Source organism: Copadichromis virginalis, linkage group LG19 (assembly GCF_057382275.1).
Source record: "Copadichromis virginalis isolate Kocher_CV1m ecotype Utaka linkage group LG19, C_Virginalis_male_GT1.1, whole genome shotgun sequence".
Taxonomy (NCBI): Eukaryota; Metazoa; Chordata; class Actinopteri; order Cichliformes; family Cichlidae; genus Copadichromis; species Copadichromis virginalis.
In genome coordinates this window covers 34,157,751-34,182,457 of record NC_140636.1, presented here as the reverse complement: position 1 = coordinate 34,182,457, position 24,707 = coordinate 34,157,751, and the positions used below count along the sequence as shown (strand labels likewise).

Genomic DNA, 24,707 nt, shown 5'->3' with positions numbered 1-24,707 from the left:
TTGTGCCAAGAAGATAAATGCCAACACTGAAATATTTCGGAGCAGAACCTGGTGGAGTGTGGTATTTTTCTATAGTAGTTTAATAACTGATACCGATATTTGGAGATTCGACATATGAGCTGATATTTTTCTTTCTTTTAAACACATGAAACAAAAAACAGATGCCCTTAAATGTTTTAAGTGTAATTATTTGTGTACTCATTTATGATCTGCCAGGCTCTGCTCAGATCAGCTGGTTGTGTTGTGGCATTCCAAGCAGTGCGTTTCCAACAAGGAAGCTGCAGATTGCAAGCTATGCAATGCCAACATTTATAATATAGTTGAAGGGTGTTTCTCCTGTCTCCTCTTTACTGACAAGCCACCTTCTGTCATAAGAAAAGTGAAGTCAGCATCTAACAGTTGCTCTTTGTGTGCAGTCACTGGAGGTTGGTGAGGCTAAGTGTTTACTGAGTGCCTCACAGGAGCTATTGTGACACGAAGGGGAGAAATTCCTTCTCCTTGTCCTTGGTGATGTGATTGTCACACTGGCAAGAACACTGTAGTGATTAGGGACTATGTCGACTATGAGCAAAGATTACAGAGAGAAAAGGAACACGGAGGCAGAGCCCAGAATTCTTACAATGCGTCATACATACAGTCTGACGACCGTAAACAAGGAATTGCACTGCCCTTTTCACATAATCCGGCTGCAAACATAACATTTTCAAACAGAAAATCATTATAAGAGCTACTGAAGCATAAAGCAGGAGCAGACGTGTCTGCAACCTTATACATTAAATCTGCTAACCATTTTTTAGAGGGAACAATAAATAAAGCTTAGCTGGCATTAACCTCTCGCCCCAGGACAGCAGCTTGCCAAAAGAGCATTAATAAGGTAATGAGGGTACACACTGCCTCCTTGTAAGGGGCTGCACAGTTGTTCTTTCATACCATTACACAACCACAAATAGAACTGGCCCACTTTAAGCGAGGCATAACTCAACAGGAAGAAACCCCTTTCATATTCAGGGGGGCGAAAAAAAAAAAAACTTGACCTCTGGGTTCTTCACATCACTTTCTTTGTCAACAGTCTTACTCTGTCACTTCAAGAGTCAGACAGCAGCCAGAAACACTGCTGGTGAGAACCGACTCTGAACTTGCAGTGTGCGCACATGACACATGACCCAGTGCCGAAAATTTCGCGCTATTCTCACAGAGCTGAAGTTCTTATGTAAACACAGCAGATGTGCGGCTTTACTTTTCGGTGCGCTCAGGTAGTTAGCGTGACTTAATGTTACTCAAACTGACCAAAGGGGATAAAGTTTAACCATAAACACACGTTTGGCAGCTTCTGTGTGTATACAGTATCCCGTGAAAATAACTACTGTTGTGGCTGATTAATAGGGAGTGAAAGCAGCAGCTAGGCTGACATTAATGGTGCTGCTGTAATTGTCACCCTATTAGTAATGCCACACGACAGCCTGGGTTTCCGTAGTTACAGCTGCGACTAACCAAACCTTGCAAACAAAATACCAAACAGGCTCATTTATTTGTGTTACAAATTGCTCCTTTCAAAGCCTTCACTGAAGTCATACCACTTTGAGCTCTTGCAGCCCCTCGAGTTGGCAGCTGTGGTATGTTGATAGAGCAGACAGAGCCCTGCCCTGTTGAGTGTGATACCAACAAGCTGCACATTTGCTTCAAGTGTGTTAGCTGAGCTTAAAATCAAAGGCACTGTCATTCATGAGAGTGCACCAGTCTCCGTTCAGCTTTACTTAAAAGTGACTTTACACAGTCACCTTGCCCGCTCGGTGGATAACATTTCCAACTTTGGGACCAAAAAAACAACCCCAATAAACTTTTACTTGAAGGAAACTATTTGGTTGGATCAAATTGGATCACAAATGTTCAAAAATGCAAATCTCATTCTGATCAATAGATTTAACTAAAAGCTGTCGATGATCATCAGCGGTGGGGAAACCAGCCAAAGCCAGTGCTGGTGTATTTATATTGAACAACAGTTTTACAGTTGGCTGGAGGAAGGTGTTCAAGGTGGATAACCTTGAACTGCTTGAACACATCCAGCACAGTGATACTATTATAAGCTGGAGGGGCTTAAGCCTATACTGGGATGTGTTTCAGATGTGCCTCAATAACAGGGGTATTAAGTTGCCCCTAAAATGTGGGCTGGAAATAAAGGGAAGCAACTTATTATCCCACCGTTTTCTGCAAACAATCATCTCCGTTCTCCTGGACAGAGTTAACCTTTTTTTTTTCTCTTCTGTCATTCTTTCTTTTCTCCTCTCTTTATTCTTTCTCTTCATTGTTTCCATCAGCGCATTTTTGGTCCTGAAGCTTCCGTTTTTCCCACACTCTCCACTGTCACACTAGTCGACCGCAAAAATGCAGGACAGAGAAGAGTGTGAGGGGGCTCAGGAATTCCACATGCAGAGGGTAAACACAACCACTGCCAGGAAGACACACATGCACACACACGAGCAAACACGGCACCTACATGGCCTCGCTAACCTATTCTATACAACCCCTACACCACGGCACTGCCCTCTTAACTATTTTCTTGCCAGGTACAGTTTGTCCAGTCCAGTCAGATGACTGGATGTAACACGTCAGCAGAGCCAGGGCTCTGCTCGGTTGCGGCATCAGCAGGCCTGCAAACTTGCAATGAATGAATAAAGTCAAACAGAGAAATGCACTGTTGGGACTCTGGGGTAATTCACACACTGTAAGGGCTTACCCGGAATACTACAAAAACAGCCCGTGTTCCAGTCCAGCGGTATCCTTTCCTCTTAAACATTAAATAAGTGTGAAGAGCAGTTCACCGCTGCAACAACCTACTTTAAACAAACAGTCAGCGCCGATCACAAAGGTTTGCTGTTGTTGGGTAATTTTGCCAGATGTTGCAGTAATAAAGTCATAAAATAAGTGAGGAAAATAGCTGGCAGTTCAGCCCGGCTTCACTGCTTTCCTTTTATTTTTCCTTATGCAGTCTTCAGCTTATCTCCAAACCAAACAGGATTTAAACGGCGCTCCGAGTCCAGGCCCTTTCACTGAACCACGTTTTGTTTACGGTTCAGGCAGAAATCAGGCCTGTGATGAGGTTGTTTACTGAACGGGTAGATACACCCTGCGGCCAAAAGACTGGGAGCACTCCACTACACGCATATTCGAACTCTCATTAGCATTAGCCATGTCCTGTTGAGCTCACCAATCCCATGAACTCTGTCTCATTCCACAAGCAGGGTGGTGGTGGAGGGCCTGCCACCACACTGCACTATGTCTGTGATAAATTAAATGAGCAGTTTTCACATATGAACTATGGGAAGTGTAATAGGGCGAAGGAGGCTGGGACGTTGTCCGATCTTGCCCTTTCTCACGTGTAGCAAAAAAATGGAGATAGTCCGCTTCACTCTTCTTCATTGCTGTTAAATACTGCACTTAGTTTCTGTGAAGAAGCTTTCTGAGCAGAGCGGACAGTAGGCAGGACCACTGATACCCACTCGCTCGATCATTTAATGACCAGTCCAGCTGTGACGTACCTTCACATTCAGACATTTACCTCTGTCGGGTGATGTCAGTAGAGGTTCAGATGACCTTGGCTTCATTTAACTTAACAATGCTCTATAACTGTCATATGGTTAATAAACAGAGTGATCCAGAGCCAACATTTGTCTTACTTGACGAGACGCTTTGCAGTCGTTCTCCTGACTTGTCCCTCTCGGGCACCGCTGGGTGGCTTTGGAGCAAGAGCTGGGCTAACACAGGTCTGGACATGGCTTAGGCCATGGCTTTGATTGGGCAGAGTGTGAAAGCTGGAAGGAGGGCAGCTGGATGATTTTGTGAGAGCCTGGCTATGTGGTGTCTGGTCTGGAAATTGAGCCTGTGAAACCAAAAAGAAAACAAAAGTCGGTTACTTATGGGCAATATCAAACTACTACAATAATCAAGCTACTTTGAAACTTAACCAACAAAGCAAAGAGGTTTGAGACCTTTAATTTAAACTTTGGGCAGAGTACAGTACAATAAGAGCAACTACAAAGGATGACTACTCACTGGTAAATCTAGTGATATTATAGTTTGCTTTAAGGAATTCAAAGGATTTTCAATAACTAGCTGAGAGAGGTTAACATGGAGCATACAGTTGTGGCTTCAATGGTTTAAAATGATACTGGACCAGTGATGGTGGCTGTGGAGTGATTACTAACCCTAAAAACGAGCAAGCTTTTGTAAAACTCAGCTTTTGAGAGAACATAAACATGTTACAAAGATCTTAACTGAAATATAAATCCAGTTTCAAAGTTTCAAATTTGATGTGTAATTTGAAACATACTTGGTCAAGACATTAACTGTGTACAACCGCAGGCTGTATACAAAGCTGCAAAAGAAACAAAACATATACAGTATGTTCCCTCATGTACTGAGCCACCTCTCATTTGAAACTGAGAAATGGGTGCAGTGATTTATTGAAACATGTGTAAACTTACATGTTATACACATATATAATATAATGTATAATGTAAAAACAGACTTGGTTCAATTCTAACAAGCTTGAACATCAATATTTGGTAAGACTGCCTTCATTCTTTAACATGTTTAAATGTAGTCCTTGTAGTCAGTTTTGACAAAATCTCCAACACCAATGGGTGTAATGGAGCCACAAAACCAAGACAGAGCCTCTGCTGTGTTTTACAGACGGCTATAGACAATCACTGTAGTACATCTCTCCTGACCTCAAATCCTCATTCCATCATTCATCAGACGTGTTGCCGCTGATGTTCAGTCCACCTCTTGTGTAATTTAAAATATCTCAGCCTTTTCTCCCTGTTTATTTTAACCTTAATAAACGTTTCATTTTAATTGTTTGGCATCATGTAGCGGTAGATCACTGTTGGGCCATTTGCTTCATCACAAAATTCAAAAGGCCAAGTAAAAGAAAAACAACTCTCCCTCGGTTGGTTAAATGTGCCACAGACTGACATGCGGATTGTTCCTCACATGTGTGTAGTGAACTGTTTAGGACAAAATAAAAATCAAACTCCCTCCCAAAAAAGGCCTAAGGAAGTTGGAGCAAATTTGGAATGGGTGAGTCATGGAAAAAAATGTGGCCTTTGGTCATTAAGGTGAAATATCAAAGTGCCTGACATAAATTAGTGCAGATATTAATGAAATGCCATCCGGTATCAAAACAAGCTCGACATTTTTTCGCAGCTGGCTCCAGTGAAAAGCAAATTCTTCACATTATTCATTTGTTTATACAAGATCTCTTCAAAGGCTTGTGAAGAGGGAAAATGCTGTTGTCTTTCTGACATAATATTTTAGAGCCACATTTCATTCTGTCCTTGCAATGCCGGGGAATGCTCGCATACATTCCTTCCACATCTCACGTCCACGCTATTTTCTCTGCAGCTTTATACGGCTATCTAACGAGCTAATGGTTTTCCAGTTTCACAGTGTGGCCGTTCAAAGGGCCGACAGGGAATATCTGATGTAATTTCTGTGTTGATAAATGAGAAGCTAAGTTTCCTGGTTGCAAGGCCTATGGCCACAATTCAGCTTGAGCGGGGCCAGGAAGGGCACCTTTCTTTGGCTGCCAGGTGGCCCCGGGCCAATCCTGTGGAGGAGCCGTGCAGTCTGCACCCAGTAACTGGAACGTGGACTGGAGTGCCGGAACAGACCCCTGTCTCTTTCTCTCACACTGAAGAACGTGTATGCACACGAGCACCCACATTCGACTAAGAACATCCTTTTGTGTATTTATATTATCAAAAAGTATTGGTAACTTTCTCCCAAGGCCAGGAAATCCAAGAATTTGAGATAAAATACATTTGTATCAAAAAGATCAAAACCCCTATCTAATGGCACTAAAGAATGAAATCAAGTCACTGACAAATTCCTTGGCAGATTAAGGTCTATACCATGCAAAACGATTTTGCCTAAGAGCTAAGCAGTGGCACACATTGCCATGACAGCTGGGGAGAAGGGAATGAATGGGGTGGGATAGCCAAGATTTTAGGGAGGGTTGTCTGACTTGATGGTGAGACAACCATATCTAGAGTCAGCCCTCCTATTACCTCAGTTTAAGAGGGTGAACAACAAAAAAGCTCTGTCTTCTGACTCTTTGTACTGCTCTGTACACATAAAGTCCTTAAAGGCACAAGGGATTTGAAATTGTAAGACATATTCATGCCGCTATATGGCTGAATTATGGTGGAGCATGTCACAGATAAGACAAACGTGGTTAAATGTGTTTAAAGTACGAGAAGAGATGAACGGAACAGAGAAGGAATCATAAAGTGCCTTACGTAAGGCTGCCGACCAAGCCAAAAGAAATATCAACTCAATTGCATTAATTAAGTTCCAACCAAGATGAGAAACAATGACGTGAGGCCAACTCCAGTACTCGGAAAAAATTGGGCGCATCCAGTCATTCCAGCCTTTAAGCTGTCCCATGGCACTGTCCTGTCTCCATTTCTCTCAATCCATAGATTCAGTCCACCAAATCCTCTGGAAAATGGAAACATACATCCTCCTTCTTGGTGAGATCTCCTTTCAAAGTCACTGCGCTAAAAGCGAGAGCCACTCTTTTTTAGTCTAAACATTTTAAAAAAAACAAACAAAGAAAAACAAAAAACTCCTACGCTAAGGCCTTTCTAACTTTCTAATCTCCCTGTAAAAACAGCCAAATCACATCTGTCACGGCTTGTTAGCCATAACTAAAAGGTTTTTTGCCGCTACATTTCTACTGCTAAGAAAATCATATTCCGAATTTATTTGTCTTAAAATAGGAAAACTAATGGAGCTATTTGAAAAGTCAAGATTTGCTGGTACCCTCAAGAGTAGAATTTCTTGTCTACTCACCTTCCCATATGCCTAGTAGAGTCATTCACTCAAATGATGTGATATTGGAGAGAGTTGTTCCATTTTGGTCTTTAGAATTAAGCTACTGTCTCCACCAAACACTGTTTTATTAGACAGTTTGGAAGGCGAACCTCTAAATAGCTCTCCAGAGGCTAACATGGAATCTCTTCTCTTAACGTGGGTGCATTTTGCACTATTTTGCAAAGTGCAGAGCTTAGGTAAGGACATAAATTATACAGACACAAATATTGAGGTTTTTATGGGTTAAAAGTTCTTAAGGTTAAGTTCTACATGGTGCCATTACTGAAAACCAACAAAGAAAAGAATCTGAAAAATAATCTTATTGTGTTAACAGACAAGTGTCTGTGCTATTTTTATTTACAAAAAAGAAAGAAGAAAAAATAGAAATGCAAATACTACCAATGGAAAAATGAGCAGTGCACTTGTTTAGCATCCAAGATGCTAAATGAAAACAAACATTCTTTACTAAGAAAATGATACATCTTACCTGATGTCCGCAGCGGGTCTGGTCCAGAAATTGATGATGAGCCTTAAGTCTCTGTTGCTGCAACTGCTGAATAGCAAACTGAAGCTGGTAGCTCCCTTGGGTGGGCTGGTAGTGCTGCTTGGGTGTCACCCCTCTCACCAGGCTGTAGTCATTGTGCATCTGCCAGTCCTCTTCCTTTAGCGGCCTGTGGCTTAGAGAGAAGTGACACAGATACACAGGGTGAAAAAGTAATATACTTCAAACCAACAAAAAAACAAAGTCACTCTTTCTTCTGAATTGCATATCAGTGACATTTGCACCCCAAAAAGTGTTCTTTAAAGACATTTTCTGGCAAGAATACAAACAAACAGTTTTAGCTTCGCTCTCTTTAGATCAACTTTCGACTGGCTGGCTACCCCTTGTAAACAGCAGATGGGTGGGGCTGTCGTGCTCACGGCTAGAGCTTTCTGTCTATGACATCCAGTCTCTTTGACAGCGTGCAGATCCAAGACAGGAAACACTCTTTGATACCAAGGATTTAGAGTAGCCTGAATCCTGACATTTTGACTCACAGGGGTTACCTATGCATACACTGACATCATTATTTGAAACTTTGACCATGTCCAGGCCTCAGTTTCACAGGCCTAGAGACCTGTTGGTGACCCCCTAGTAACCGCTGATTGCTAGAGTAAAATATTATTCCCTAACTGGTCACCAGGTGAGATCAGATGCAGTCTAGAAGATCTAGAAGGTTTCTACGGTTGCCTGTAGTTTGCAAGGAAGATGACAACTTGTCTGCAAACACTCACCATTTACTCTCTTTACTAACCATTAACCGTCAAAACTGAAATGTGAAAAGGTGCAATGCCAACAACAAACAGAGAACACTCACCTTCAAAATAAAAGTAATGCCTTCCCAACCAATTATTCATTTGAAGGCAGTCGATCGGTGTTTCTGTTTTATGTCACAATGTTTACATTTTTACAGCTGCTTGGCAAGCAGTTTGAGGGGCCACCATGGCTACCAGCTAGCAACCAAACCAATTACAAGGTATTTTATTAGTGCAGCACTGTATATAACTTTGCAACCAATTTCACCCTAGCAATTGCATGCCATTTGAAGAACACACATTCAAGCCTTGGTGTGATTCAAGCCATCCACTGTTGTTTAATATATATGACAGAAAATAAGGAAATGCTTGCTTGAAACACAGATGTTACTACTCTACTATAACTCATGCTTTGTTACACAACAACAAAGGATGAGTCCACAAATAGCTTAATATATTTACTCACTGCTACCTCGTCAGTTATTTTACCATGCATTCCAGGCAGATGTGACAATAGCTATAAACTCCATGTTGAGATGCAAGACCACCAGTAAAAAGTGAAACAACAAGACATCTCACAACATCCTAACCAGTGGCCGCTGTGCCCACAGAGCCTCAAATCAAAGTGTGCAAATCAGAGTGAAAGCAGAGGGCAAGCCTGTGGCAAACACAGGCTGAACTAAAAACTTTTCCTCCTCGCTTCACGTTCCATCCACATCACAAAACCACAACCTGGAAAGCAAACCTTTTGACGAGCTCCACAAGTTTGTAACTGGATTATCTGTCATTAGGCCTAAGCCTGTTTCAGTTTTTTTTTTTTTCAACCGTTTTTGACCACTGTTAAAGCAATGAAGTGACCAGCCTCAGCCTTCAGACATGCTTAAATCGAGTCTGTGGAGTCTGGTGTGCTGTTGTATATATACACCACCTCAGCCAAAAATAATGCCATAAAAGAGCACTATTGGGAGCTGCGAGGAAAAATATAAAAGGGGAAAAAAGAGAAAGAGATACGCGTACAGCTAAAGAAATGGGATCCCTGGAGGTCTTAATGACAAAAAAGCTCTTGGAAATTCCTCCCACATGCAATAACATTTGTCTATTGGTCTACAGTTAAAGAAAACACTGCACACTTAGATTCACAATAGCTACAATATTTTTAGGACCAAACTATGATAAGTGCTAAAATTAGAATTCAATTAATCTTGAACAACAATGCATAGTGTGGGATAATAATCTTGTGTTGCTAAAATGTAAAAGAAAAAAATAAATTCCTTCCCTGTGTGGCCAAGACACAAGGGATCTTAAACTCATGTGAACATGTTATCCGCCCATGCATTTCTCAGTTCACATAATAGCACATATATTGCAAAAACAACTGCTGTGACCAAAGGCCAATACATTTTTTTTTTTTTTGCTCCTGGAAACAAAGGCTCGTCTGTGAACTTTGCAAGGCCAGAGATTCTACATCACCAGGAGACAAAACAAGAACTTGTTCTTTGTTTACAGCAGCGATTTCCTTTGACTTGGCTGCAGTTTGCAGACTGGACCGCGGGGACCTTCAGTGCTACCATTTTATTACTATATGGTCTAAAATGGACTGTCTCAGGTCAAAAGCACAGGCTTTCCTTGAGTACAATGTCGCTATAAAACCTCACAAGGGAGGGGGGTGACGGGGGGAAACTTGTCAACACAACACCACACAAAAAAACTACTACAGATGACCATGAATTTTAAAAACAGGAGGAAGCACTTTTGTCCAAAACAGCAACCAATAAAATCTGATTTTTATTTTTTCTTAAATGAGTGAGCGGAATAGTTTTACATCTGAGTTTCTCATCACAGCACATGTGCGGAGCTTCAGCTATCTGGGACTTCCCTCACTGCCGGACCTCTGCTCGTGGGTGTCAGCTTACTCCCCGCTGTGCTCGCCATCCTTTAATATGCTGATATAACTTACTGTAGAACAACACAGCCGTGCGAGTTGAGCACATGTGCGGCATCAATCTAACTCAGTGTGAATGTGGGAAAATGTACCGTCTGAGATGACATCATGCCAGATTATCTCAAAGCCCTGCCTGGTCAGTGTAAACATTAGCAGCCTCAAGAGTGTAGGGGTATTTCCAACCATTAATCAGTGTTTGTTTATCGTGTTTTATTGCAAAAACATGACACCAAGTAGGTCTGTTCTTAAAATACAATTTGTTGAGTTCAGCAGTGCCGGGGATGATGAGGCTTACATTAGGGCAGTGGTGAGCAATGTGGGGTACTGAAAACTACAAGTGCTTTCTTCCAAGTAGGATGATAGGTTACTTTTTAAACACTTCTGTTTTAAACTCACACAACTTCACTTGAAAATCCAAAAAAGGAAAGCTATAAAACAGTTCTGGATAAGTAAAATCAATGGATTAAAAAAACAAACAAATGAAAAAACAAAACAAAACAGGGATTATAACCATTTACACTAAAGGCTGAGTCAAATTCAATCAATTTTATGTATATAGTAGGGCTGGGCCATATTATACCGTTCACGGTAATACCGGTATAATGTTAGGCAACGATAGGAAAATGAAATATCGCGATAGAATGGGAGTAAAACGCGCATGCGCAGTGCCTTTGTTTTCATACGCACATGGCCGATTGTTGAGTGAAACAGATGAACCAGAATTGGTTTGTAAAAATGGTGCAACTTCCGTGATGTGGAACTGGTTTGGTGTTTGTCCGTCAGATACACAACAAAGCACATTTTTTTGCAGAACATGCAAGCGGCCGTCGTTATTGTCATATTTGTCGGACTAAGATGCTCTTAAATCTGGGAGTAATCTAGGTCCTAAACTCCGTATTCTTCAGGTCAAACAACACTGCAGCATCACTTAGAGTTAAAAACTGTCTAAATTCTTTCATCTTTAATAAAACGGTCAGCATTGCTGCTTTACCAGGTGTAACTATAAAGTTTAACTTCCAGGCATCCATGAAAACAAAAGTTATTACATTTAACGGAGTTAGAAGCTAGCAGGAAGCTAGCGGAAGTTAGCTCGCTAGTTTCGCTAGTTACCTAAGCATGATATAGCATGTTCTGACTGAGAGATTTCTGAAAAAATTCAAACGTACAGCTCTGCTATCACTTCCAACATAAATGAAGACAGGAAACTAAACAGCAGTGATGTTTGTAGGGTTACTGAAGTTGGGCTAGCTGGTATATAATGATGTGCTACGTGATCGCTAGCGACACAGCTATGTTAGCATAATATAAACAGTGAAGCTGGAGGACGAACACTAACACTTTTCCACTTATAAAAGTTAACGTGAAGGTTCTTCATGGTTAGAGACAAATGCAATCGCATGGCAGGATGCTGTAAACGGACCAAACTTCAGTCAGGAGAACAACTGAGATAATCCATCCACAATACGAGGTTAGTCATTAATATACTGCAACAACATGGGAATAGAGCCGCTGCCAGAGAATTCAACATTAATGAATCAATGGTACAGAAGTGGAGGAAGCAAGAAGAATGAGTTTAATAAAGTTTGATTTATCTGACTGCTTTGTTTCGCTTAATGTGCCTTATAATCCCGTGCACCTTATGGTCCGAAAAATACGTACTGCACACTGCAGTTTAATGTTGCAAAGCACCTCTTTTTAACTTCAGTGGATATTATACATGGTTATGCTCAGGATATGTCAGCCCATTTCTACTGGAAATGCCTTTTGGTTAAACTTTCAGCAAGGAATTTGCATTTGCACTGTTACATTTTTATAAAGCTTTAATGTACATAAAAACCAGCTTCTTGTTTAAGTGAAAATAAATGGAAGGTTGTCTTTTTGCGCTAGTAATGTTGTGGAGTTGTATTTTGTCTCGCATCAATTATATCGTCGGTTATATCGTTATCGCAAATTTTCAAATATATATCGTGATAAATATTTTTGGCCATATCGCCCTGCTCTAGTATATAGCGCCAAATCATAACAACGGTTACCTCAAAGTGCTTTATATTATAAGGTCAAGCCCCATGATACTCCAGCCCCCAGCAGCTTATGCCTATTGTAGTGTAACTAAGGGAGGTTAAGGGTCACCTGAATTACTGAAAACAATATAACAGAAATTGATGTAAAAAAAAAAATGAAATCCATCTCGTCTTGTATCAGTGGTTTAAGCTGCTGGTGGTGATGGTGTAATACGGTGGAGGATAGGTTCTGAACCCCTTTGGAGCAATTGAGAATTTTCTAAAACTCCACAGCCCACCTGGGTGTTGTTGCTGACCGTTTCCATCCCTTTATGACCACATTGGACCCATCCTCTAATGGTCCTTTCCACCAGGATAACACGGCATGTCACAAAACTTAAATAATCTCAAAATGAGTTCCTGAACATGACAGTGTTCACTGGTCTTAAAAGTGCTCCACAGTCACCAGATCTCAGTCCAATAGAGCATCTTTGGGATATGGTGAAATGGAAGATTCACATCATGGATGTGCAGCCAACTGCTATCATACACCCAAATCTCTGAGGAATGTTTCCAGCAGCTTGTAAAATCTGTGCCATGAAGAAATCTGAAGACAAAAGGCAAACTGTAACTAAAGTGGTTGATGGCAGCATACATATGATGGCCAAGATACCACAACATATTACCTGATGGAAATAGTATGCTCCTGTTTCATAATAACCAAAAATACTATCATGATGAATTTCCCTGCATATTTTGTAATGAATACATTTATTATTTTTATTTTATAAATAAAAAAACATATGATTTTGTCTTAACAGTAATCCAAAAACTTAAGACCTTCAGATTACTATGATTGATAACAAAGAGAAGCAGCCAATTGATTCTCTTTGTAAAGTCGAGTTCAGAGAGTTGTTTTCTAACGACAAAGGAATTTCTGCTGTAATCAATAATAAGATTACATGCTTTTTACAATGCATCGATGGATATTAACATTTCCTGCACACGCAACAAAGATTTTTCCCTGCATGTCTAATGTAAAACAAACTAACACATACATCTAGAAATTACTACTAGTTTATTTGTTTTTAGTGACTCAGTAGCGTAGTTTACAGATTCCCTTGGCAAGCAAAATGTCACTGGTTGAATTCCAGCCTGAGACACAAATCCCCTCTGGAGTTATGTCAGGAAGGGCCAAATCAAACATGTGGAACCACCTGCTACAGCAAGTCCTTGTGACAAGGGAAGGGACACACACAAACATTCAAACACATATATGTTATTTAGAAATTATATTAAAACTCAGTGCTCTGTATTGCATGTCCTGTTTACATTGTTGACAGTAGTTCTAAGAATATGAAGTATTTACCAGCTTTAAAGGTTAAATTTTGAGCAGTAACTTCATACTTGTTAGTGATCCTAAGACGAATAGTAAGGGCTTTCCACACAAACCTGCAATGGATTTAAAAATAGCTGGTGCAACCCAACCCTAATTCACGGTCACACATTTGTCAGTTCCATAAAGCAGATTATATACAGTACATATAACCATATTGCACACTGATGGGAATGAAAACTGCTTTAAAGGTGCATGTTTCTGCTGAATGACTAAATCTGTTCCCTGGAATTTCACTTGTTCTTACCTTAAGGGTTTGCCTTCCCATTGCCACATCTGGTTTCAATCAACGTGAATAAAAACATCTCTCCTTTTAAATTCAAAGGAAGAGAGACATCAGACCAATTTTGTGGGAATCTGTCCCCCATCAAAGAATTTTTACATTTTCACCAGCGTTTTTCTGATTACTCGAGCTGTTGGTTTAGAAAATGGACCGCCTTAAAACCCTTTGGAATCATTCGCCTCTAGAAAATTCAACCAAGTAAAACACCAATCTAACAAAGTATTGAACAGGACTAAAAATACCTTGTGTAAGCAGGGTTGTGGCATTTCTCAAAGCACAAAGCTGGTATGAACGTAGAGGGGAAGAAAACAGAGAGGAACGTTTGCGGCTCTGGTAATAAGACAGCAATAACTATTCACATAACAAACACAAATGATGAGAACCAACCATGACCAGCTGCTGACTTAATAATAATACATGACCACATGGAGGTCCAGTGCAAACTCAGACCACAAGCGGTATTAGCAAACTTAAGTAACAGAAAATACTTTTAAACAAAGTAAAAGGTGTCAAGTATTTCAAAGTAATCCAACACCTCAATTTATAGGTACACTGAATGGAAATGATCATAAATGTACCAGGAGGTCCGACACCGGAAGAGATCACCAACTTACCCCATAAGTATATGAAGATGGGCCGTATGGGTTCAAAGCCCCCTGACTGTCAGCACACTGAATTTAGGCAGGAGCTCTAAGAGTGCTGATGCAGCATACCTGGCAGATCCTGGCAGCAGCACTTCAAAGAGCCATGCTACACTTTGAAACCCATCATACTTCACCCCTGTGGTTGCTTTAAGAGCCAGTGCGCTTAACAGTTTCAGTATGTTTGGCACAAGCCATGAGCCCGAACGTAGGGGGAGGGGGCTCAGGAAATTCTGTGTTTTAAGAAACAGAGTCGGGATGAAATCAAGACATTTTATCCTAATATCTTATTAAAGACATTTCATGTAGATAATTCCTAACCAAGGGCTCGGTGTTCCGGGGCCCTCAAGAGCTTTTTGTATTGCAAGAAAACGCTAATTTATGTTCTCTCTTTAGATTTGTGAAAGTGTAATTCTGAAATGTGAATAGCTGAAAGGCAAACCTGAACAAACATTTTTAAATCTTAGAATCTCTTTTGCAAGAGCATCGTGGGCCAGTTTATTTTCTGATGAATGAAGTGTTTAAACATGATATGGAAAAGCAAATGCAATGTCTGAAATCACACTGTAACTCTGATCCGTCAGAGGACTGCATCGCTCAAAGCGTGATTTCTGTTATGAATCTATCTGTAAAAATGATATAAGCTATTAATAGTCTCTTTTTAGTTTGTGGGAATAAAAACATTTTTAAAAGGGAAAAGGCCAGACATTCCAGGAATTCCCTGACAGCTCCATACATAAGGAAGGGCAGGACTGGAAAAACAGAGTCCAAAATCAGGGCCAAGCAGTCTGAGACACTGCCACTCACACATAAGCAAATAAAAGAAGAAGATGACACACTTAAGGTTTCCCCTCTTTGCCTATAGGTTTATAATCCTGGTCTGGTGCCATAAGCCATGATGATGCGATCATTTTCCTTCTCTTTCCTTCCTCCTATTCTCAGCGCAGTGAGCCGGGGTGAAGAAGGAGGAATTTCAGTGGGTACTGAGGCGAGAGCCTTGAGTAGACAGACTTTGTGGGTGTTGACATTGTACCACTGCCTCCAGCACCGCTCCAACAGAACGCTTTCAGCTGCCAGCGTGCTCCACATAACGCCGACACTCAGCAGCCAATTCTACAACTACTTATGTCCACGGAGCACAGTTAAAAAGGGGAACAAAAGACCCAATTCCCTGCCTGCAGATAAACTAGCCTGCCCAAAGAGGTGTTGGAAATTCTCATTCCCTTTCCAGAGACAAACTTCTTTAATCTAATAAATTGTCAGAAGCCTTTAAAAAGTCTTTAGAATGTAATAAGCCTCACCAAACAGGCTTTATACTTACTGTATATACTACACTAAAGCACAGTACTTATAGTAATTATAGCATAAAAGTGATTATGCAGACAATCCCCAAGACAGTAGTTTAGCCAAAGGAGTCACACTGAACAGCTTTTCTGAAGCTTTTACAAACATTAATCTTGAGAATAGCAAAGAATATTCATGAAAGTTAAACATTAATTTGAATGCTTCAGGCATTCTTAGATTCTGTGTGTCCTGACTCCAACATCTGTGCACATCTCAAACTTAAGTCTGTCAAAGGAAGGACACGCTGTTTACCTTGGCAGTGAACCCCACTGAGACTGTAATGCACTAATCTGTGTCTGCTGCCTCAGGGGAGAGCAAATAAATAGTACACATGAGCACAATGGTGAAACTTGACCAGAAGCAGCACTGAAGCTTTTGCAAAGTAGCAGAGACACCATATGTGCTAAATGCAAAAGCGAGCTAACAGAGAGGCATCTGTGAACCAATTCTGAAGAGTAAATGTAAATAAAGTGTGCTTTCCAGTGCATCTATATCCAACAAATGCAATTTTCAGATGTGGCTAAACCAATTTTTCTTTTAAAGAACAGAGTCGTATTAAAATGAAATTCCAGTCGCTGTGCACCAAAGGTTTGGCCTTCAGCTTTGGGAGCCCATCAGCCTTTCGTTCTTCCTCCTGTTCCTTCACCTCCTCTTCTGCTTCACTGTCAGGGTTTTGGTTAATGTTACTTTACTTACATGTTTGACGCTGTCTCAAGTGTTTTATGCCCAAAGTTGAAACCCTACAGCTGTCAATCTACTGGTCGTCTTAAATTAGCTTGAGGCCTTTGCTGTACTGGGACTGTATTTATGCTTACATTCTGTGCATATACAGACTTTACAATGCAGTAGAAAGCATCTCGGATATCTGGATTTTAAGAGTTCTTTGTTGAGAACTCATGTTGGATCCAAACCATTATTCCAAGGGGAGATTATTGTAAGTTATACTTCCTTGGACTCACCCAGTGCTGTTCGGTAGATCTGTTTCAGGGTGAACAGCTCTCACTGGTCCTTGGATTGTAGCAGCTTTAGGGTTCAGTGTGAAGCTCTCTCTGCTCAGCATCTTGTTCGCCAGGTTCAGGTTGGTCAACTGTGGGCAGAGAGGAAGGCTTAAAAACTTGAAGGGAGGATTCATCTTGATTGCATTTTACAAGCATAATGTACTTGTAACCGCACTTTCTGTATAAGTACAACCGAACATCTCGCTAATAGTGATCCCATGTCTAAATACAGAGAAGTGATGAATAAGATTAGGTGGAACATTGTGTTTCTTCATACGCCAATCACCTCCATCTTTCGTATCTGGGGGCTGTGTGAAATGTACACACAGCACATGGCGCAGCCAGTCTCCGCTCAGCACTAAATCTAAGCGGTCCCCTCCCCCTCCTGCATCCTCAACAGAATCAGCTATCATGACTTTCCAGGCCAACAGTGTTTGCAACCACATCAGCACTTGTGTGGCAAAAGCGCCCCAGTACTGCTCTGTGCTAGCCTGGGAATGATGCTCGATGAAATCTGGTGGGAGAATTAAACATAACGCTGCGGTGCTTTATTTACTTTATTTCCTTCTGTGCACTAAAGGACCAATGGGAAAAAAACTGAAGCTGCTGGGCCTTGCATGGCATTAATAAAGAGAGTGTTGGCGTTTTGTTACATAGCTACAGCTCTGGTTTATTGGGGTTTATTAAGGTAGACTGGTCATATTTTTTTATAAAGTGTTTAATATAATCTGCAGAAATTAAAACAACCTTTGGAGAACATGTAATATAACATGTCAAGAGACCAAAATGGGAGTATAGATCTGTCAAAAGAAATCTTTTCACTCAAGGCACAAGCTGTGTATGCACATATATGCCCATCAATATATCACAGCCCAGGAGTATATTCACTTCATTGATGTTCAGCATGTCTGGCTTTACTCAATTTCAGTTTCTGTTTTGTATATGTGCCCTAGCATGAGAGTGAGTAATTACGGAGTCAACTGTGCAACAGGGTGTTGTTCATGTTTACAAAGCTCTCCATTTAGTCCAGCAAGTGATTTAATGACTTCAAATCTCAGTCCTGGAAAAAAAAGCAAAAAGCAAATGTACTCTAAGCCTTTAAGTGCAAAACACTGAACTACTTTACTCTGAAAAATAAGCTGCTGCCATGTTGAGGATTAACTACCGACAGGAAATACAGCAAACACCTTTCAGATAGACAGAATAATATACAGTCATAAGGAAGCCATAAAACTGCCGCCTGTGTGGTCTGGTGCCATCGCAAAAATCTCTGACTGAAAATAAATAAATAAATAATCCAGCGATGCAGAAGAGGAGGTGAAGGAACAGGAGGAAGAATGAAAGGTTGATGGGCTCCCAAAGCTGAAGGGCAAACCTTTGGGAAATATGCGACAAGGTGGTGATAGAGACAACCAAGTTGCCACTCCCCTGCTTGGTGCCAATTTGCCACATTCCTTGATTTATAAGCATCAATTACCACAAAAAAAGAAGAAAAAAAAGGTGGCTGCTTGTTAAGTATCAACAGAAATCACTCCCCCATGGTGCTTCTGATAATGAGACCTCACACAGAGCTGAGGGGCTGACGCTGCTCACCACTGTTTGGGCCGGCCAGCTTCAAACTCCAGTTCCTAGACCCACCCCCATACCAACCCCAGCCCGCAGACTGCAGGCGAGCTGAAGGCTGAAGAAGGAAGGTGCAGACCCTCGGGCTCCAACAGGTCTGCTGAATGAATAAGCAGTTAGATGCCGCCGATCAGCGTGGGGCCTGAGCCAGGTTTACACATCAACAAAGAGAAATATCAAAGACCTCACAGTGAGAGGACTACTGCAGAGAGGCCAGATTCTTCTTCCTTACATGAACCATTACACAGATCAGTTTACAGTTGCTTAATAACTCAACATAGTTTCTTACTCAAAGTAGTTGTAGCTGTTGAGTCACAGGGCTGCAGAAGCTGAGAGCATAATAAACTTACATGTTGTGTCAGCAGGTTGATGTGACTGGAGCTGGCATAGTGGTGAGCAACCTGCTTGTCTGCCAGTTTCTGCAGGGCTGAGATGAAGGCCTGCTGGTTGGACTGGGCCTGGGCGGTCAGAGTGCTCAACTCCCTGAAAGCTCCCACTGAGTTTGACTTGAGCTTACTGGAAGTGCTCCTCCTGATCACTGAGAAAGAAAAACAAAAAGGAAAAGGTGAGAACATCTTTGTGAATTTGATTTGAAACACCAGCACGCCGTGCAGGAAAGATTACCTTGGCCTGCAGATGTGGGTCTAGAGAGCTTCTGGCTATAGATGTGTGTGGCACTTGGAACGGACGAGGCCGCTGCAGAGCCAGCCATGGATGAGGTAAAGGACTGAATTCTTCTGAGCACCTGTGTCGATGGCCCTGTAGTCGCCGCATTTGAGCCCGTGGGCGCAGCCGTCCACAGGACCCTTGGAGGTTGTGTGACCACATGGGCAGAGGTGTATGCGGGAGGGTCAGAAATACTCTCAGAATGGCAGAGGTGAGACTTTGCCAAGGACTGTGCATAAGATGGTGGCTGAGGAGGTGGAGGCGGCGGTGGACAGTGAAGAGGCAGGGATGCAGGAGAGCAGTGCTGCACATGATTGTGCACGCAGTCCAAGGTCACAGGAAAACTGGAGCGGTGTTGAGACGACTGGACTTCTGGCTGGGTTTTAACCATTCTTACTTCAGCCCGTATGTCTTCAGGCAGCAAACAAAAAGAAGGCTGACCATCAGTGGCCTTATTGTCTGAGTCGGAGCTGACTTTCCCTGTTAGGAGCGACAACTCTGAATCCGCTTCCACGGCCAAAGCTGTTCAAAGGAGGAAATAAGCCAGAGCTCCTTTATCATCAGTTACTCATTCCTCAGCTCTGACACACATTTGTTTTCCCGCAGTAAGTTCTAATCATTTGAAGCTGACCTTTTCTTCACCCCAGATGACTCAATCTTTTCTCCTTTCACTGTTCTAGATTCACAAATCTAAACAGTTCCTGTTTACTATGCTTGAATGATAAAAAATTAAAACATGAACCAGATGTACAGTAGAAAAAACAAAAAGCATACATGGGAAAAGAAACAAGAAACTCACATTTAGAATTATCACAGTTTCCTGAATCTCTTGAGGCATTTGCTTCACGAACATCTTTCTTAATGCCTCTGACTTTTGTTCCTAGGAAGACGGTGGCCGATTTATTTTTCTGCGTGTAGAATGTCAGTACTTCCTCCAGGTCGTTTTCACTGTTAGTTCAAGAAGAAAAAAAAAGACATGAAATAAATGTGTGTAACAGAAAACTTGGCTCAAAAAAGTTGAGCCAAATCACTAACCTGGCTGCACTGATGTACTCTTGAAACACTTTAGGATTAACACAACGCTCCTCTTTACTAATCTCCTGTTTTTTCACCATATGTTCAGTTTCCTGGGAACATAGAGAAAAGAACAGAACTGCAGATGTACTTTGACTGTTGGAAATAAACAGCTCAATGTCCTTTGTGTTTCAAGCACCTCTCTGAATTGTAATTCTGCAATGACTCTACAGTCTGGGAAGGGGTACCTTGTTATAACAGTGGATAAACTCCCCTAACTGATGGGACAGGATGCGTCTGCGGTCTTGGAGTGGTAACTGCCGACTGGGCAAGACTACCTTTATGTTTTGTTGAAGGTTACTGGCTGCTTTTCTCAGAAAGCAAATCACGAGCTCCTGTAAAGACAAAGAAAAAAAACTTTTATCATCAGTTTCCCGAATCACTGATTCATTGAGCCGTCTCTGTCGTCTTAACTCTGGGTCTGACTCACTTTAAAACACTTTTGAATTTAAAGATCAGAGATAGGCACGATTTTACACTGATTTTCCTCAGGTTTTTTAAGGTTGCTGATGATGATGATGATGTATGCCATTACAATGCAAACTTTCCAAACAGACTCTCTTTTACAGAGTCCACGTTTTCCTTCTATGTGGCTACAAATGCCACGTGCAGATTTCCATGGTGCAGATGAGTAACAGAGGAATAATAAGGGAAACTGACATGCACACATACATACAGAGAAAACAAAGTTACAGAGTGTTCGATTGCTTTCATTTTTTACAAGGAGTTAAAAAAAAATGCTATAGCTGTACCATTTGATCGTTGCCATTGTCGGGCCAAGCTGAGATGGTGTTGTCTCTGCTTTCTGCTAACAGTCTTTGCTGGACTCGCTGCAGGTAAGAGGAGAAAGCAATACGAGCCTGCACTTTGCTGAAGAGGAGAGGTAAAAGCAGAAAAGAGAGAGGAAAAAGCATCAAAGGCAAAGCAAATATAAAGCAATGAAAAATAGAAATATGCAACAATAGCTGATAACAGAATGCTGTTGGAACACAGTGCATCTTGTCTGTATCTTGTCCTGTATCAGTATCAAAATGACAAACTGTCTTCGTGGCCCAGGTGAACCTGGAGAGAGTACTGCCAGAACATTGTAGCTGTCAAACACAAACAAAGACATGCTATACTATAATTTCCCAGCTTCGTGCACAGTCCTGGCAAGCACTAAGGAATTTCTACAAACTCAGACTTGTTATCGTAATTCTTCCTGAAATTATAATTTCAGGCACACGTTTGAAATGACAGGAGACTGCAGCCTTTGTTGAGTCTAAGTACAGTGGTGAAAGCATATTGTATCTGCGTGTCTTTATTTAAAGAAAAGTGAGTGTCTTGATCCTCAGCAAATTTTGAACCCTTTACATCTGCTTTTATACCATTTTCAAACAATGACTGTTTACTTGTAGCTCAGGAAAAGGAAAGCTACTGCCTGTGCTAATAAACCAACGTTTATTTACTAGACGGTCACAAACTACTTAAATTGCGGGACCTTCTGCAGACCCATCATGAACCTTAACACTTTTTCATGCCCCCTTTTACTGAAGTGCCATGTGCTTCAATCTAAGTTAAAACTGTGTTTTCATCAAAGCAGAAAAAGTTAAAAAGTAAACTATTATGTCTGGACTCAATGGCGTACAAGAATAACACTGACTTTCGTTGAGGCCCAGCCAGTCAGAGGTAGTGAGAGGAATTAAAACATCAACACGTGTAAATGTTCGTCCTCGTTTCTACCTGCAACTTCACAGTACTCCTTACTCAATGAGGACGAATGGGAGCAGCAGCCCAGAATGCAAACTGACCTGAGTTCCCAGCCCTGTTGAAGGATGTTGAGCAGGTTGACTGTAGGGCTGGCATTGTGCACGGCTGCCTCTGAGCTGGACTGAGCCTTACTGTGGCATCGCTCCAGTGGTGTGGCCACTTGTTTTCTTTGCTCTGCTACCAAAGCCTTGTGTGAAACTGGCTCAAGAGCTTGTTTCACCTCCTCCTGAGCACACTCCTCTCCCTCCTGACTGCTGTTCTCAGTCAGGGAGGCCTTGGATTCCTTCCCTGAGGTATGCAACACAGCAAGAAAAGACAAATGTCAGTTGCATCACTGGCATTTGGGATAAAATACACACATGCACTCAAAATAGGCTTTTTATTGTTGCTGCAATGAAATGAACTCATACAGAGTCATATTTGGCCAACCTTACCGTGACACAGGGGAGTTATTTATTGGAACCAAAAGTGCATTAGCGTGAGATGTTGTTCTACTTAGCTACACTCTTCCTAGTTTTGGAAAAAAAAAAGTTATTTCAAACTGAAGGAAAAAAAAAAGAAAGAACACATTGAGTTTACCCGATTTTTTCTTCCTTGCAGCAGAGCCATGAGTCAGGTGGCGCTGTCTCCTCTTTCGTGCCTCCAGAGACAGCAGCTTCCTCTCATACTGGACAACGTGACAGCCATGGACCACGTCCACCTGCAGCTGCACATTCCCATTCACATTCCTGCGAGGCAGAGCAAGACGTGTCAACGCAATGATAATAACAACAAGAATAATGATTTATATGGATATTATCAACAAGTATAAAGCAGAGAAACAGCTGTAAATTTCAACTTTAAGTTAGGTACTGCAGCAGCAACCATCTCCCTGAACTCACTACCTAATGAATATGGAAAATCTTAGCTTAGTCGGGGGACAAATCTCCAGTCAATACAGTCAAACCTGTGGTTAAATTTTGAAAGCCTGCGCAGATTCAAATAACCTAAATGAACGTTGTACTACAATAACAAAAATGCGGTTCAATAAAACGGCACAATTCATCTGTGACTATCTTTCCCTTCCTGCCCCCGAATCGATGCCACAATGCCACAATGCCACATAGACACAGGCGCGCGCTGGAAAAGCTGTTCGTCTCACCTATCCAGTCAAAAGACCAAACAAATGCCACGTTACAATCCCACCATTTCCACAAACTGATGGAGAGATTTATTTCCCATCCCGACCACAGTGGAAATGCTTACCTTCCATGGAAAAGTCTGTTCGCCAACACGAAGTTCATTGATGTCTTGGACTCAAGATATCCTCTGAGAGAAGAAGATAATAAGCAAATTACAATAATCATAAAGGCAGGGGCCCCAGTGAGCTCCAGCGTCTTTATTTGTGGCAAATGTGTTAAAAAGGAGACTTCTGTGATCCTGTGGAAGGAACGGGTATTAACTGCACCAATAGCTCCCCAGACCGCTCAATAAAACGCTTTTAAAAATGCCACAAAATACCCTGCTGCTAACGGAGGTTTAATCATGCAACTAATCCTCATATAGGAATATAAATTTTAAGCACAATGATGGATTTCCTCTCTTAATAGGAGTTTAATAGCATTTTAATATAAAGTCACTGTGGGATCATTTTTTTTGGAACATAGACTCCAACAAGTTTCCAGTGACTCTGGAGCTATATCGTAGTTTGGTGGTTAAATTAGCAAATGCAAACAGGAGTCGTTTAGTCTGGCTTTAAGCTAAATGTCCTGCTTATCTGAGCACAGTATCAGTAATGAGTAACATTACAGACAAACTTCCCTTGCGGCCTACAAGGGATCTGTCTGTTCTTTCCTGGCTCAGATTACCCATAGAGCTCCCATGTATCCGCGGTGGGGAAGATCCTAATGAAACCTCCTCGTCTTTCATACTCTTCCTTTATCCTCCGCAGCACTCTGATCTATATTAGTGAAGGAAAGTAAAATACCATCTATTAAAAAAAAGAAGCAATGTTTATACAGAAAAAATACAGTTACACAGCCTATACTAAAAGTACTTTACACAACATCTTTATTAAGACCTTACCTCCTCAACAGTTAGGTTCAGAGTGCTGTCTCCTTGGCCATGCTTAGCTCCTCGCTTGTCCTTAAGATCCTCGGTTTCTGAGATGTTGGTTGACGTCGGCCTCTGTCGCTACAAGAAGCGGAGACGATGCAAACAGTTTTTGATAAAAACGGTGTAATATGTTTCCTCTTTTCAATCCAGTTTTGTTAAAGCAAATCAGGTGCTTCATAATCAGGATGAACAAAAGGCCGTAAGGGTAATCCACAAAAATCTATTTGTATGTTAAGTTGAAAATGTAGAAGCTACATCACAGATAACCAAAACCCCGTTCTCCTCTTTTGTCTTCGCCACAGAAATAGAGTGCTTTTGTTAAGCAGTGGCATTTCTGGTTGTCTCCCTGCTGCATGCACTACTAGGCTGTGACTGACAACTTTGGCATGCAGTTTTGGAACTCGGGCCAGATAGAGGGGCACAACCCTGCATGATCACATATAAAATTTGTCATCTGAATAGCAGGGGGATTATATTTAATTACCCTGACATGGATAGTGGGGATACAAAGGCAGCCAAAAAGTGACAAGGCTTAATCCCTCAGAAAAGGTCTCAACTGTTGCCCCTGATCAGAGTGAAGGGATAGGACAGGTTCTCTATGGGCCCCTGAAGTTCTTCAACAGCTAGTGTTTGGCTTGATTTAGGTGTGCCTGAAGCATCGGGAAGAAAGTTTTTCGACTCATTACGCAAAGTAGCGCATTGCGGCTTGTTAAGTGCTTTTGCTA

General features: G+C 41.5%; 1 protein-coding gene across 7 annotated transcripts in view; it reads right to left on the bottom strand.

The window, feature by feature from the left end:
• The window catches only part of ttll5 (tubulin tyrosine ligase-like family, member 5), a 75,248-nt gene that overhangs the window by 15,146 nt on the left and 35,395 nt on the right, over positions 1–24,707 (bottom strand). For 5 of the 7 annotated variants that reach the window (XM_085441593.1, XM_085441597.1, XM_085441595.1 and 2 more), the window contains exons 17-30: positions 23,953–24,060; positions 23,736–23,827; positions 23,134–23,196; positions 22,468–22,616; positions 21,930–22,176; positions 20,892–21,009; positions 20,328–20,474; positions 20,101–20,192; positions 19,865–20,013; positions 19,024–19,587; positions 18,750–18,937; positions 16,738–16,865; positions 7,364–7,553; positions 3,675–3,877 (exon numbers count right to left, since the gene is read on the bottom strand). In XM_085441593.1, the coding sequence (XP_085297719.1) occupies positions 3,675–3,877; positions 7,364–7,553; positions 16,738–16,865; positions 18,750–18,937; positions 19,024–19,587; positions 19,865–20,013; positions 20,101–20,192; positions 20,328–20,474; positions 20,892–21,009; positions 21,930–22,176; positions 22,468–22,616; positions 23,134–23,196; positions 23,736–23,827; positions 23,953–24,060 (2,438 nt within the window). The remainder of the gene's footprint in view (positions 1–3,674; positions 3,878–7,363; positions 7,554–16,737; positions 16,866–18,749; positions 18,938–19,023; positions 19,588–19,864; positions 20,014–20,100; positions 20,193–20,327; positions 20,475–20,891; positions 21,010–21,929; positions 22,177–22,467; positions 22,617–23,133; positions 23,197–23,735; positions 23,828–23,952; positions 24,061–24,707) is intronic. The other 2 variants (XM_085441596.1, XM_085441600.1) reach the window with 2 other exon arrangements.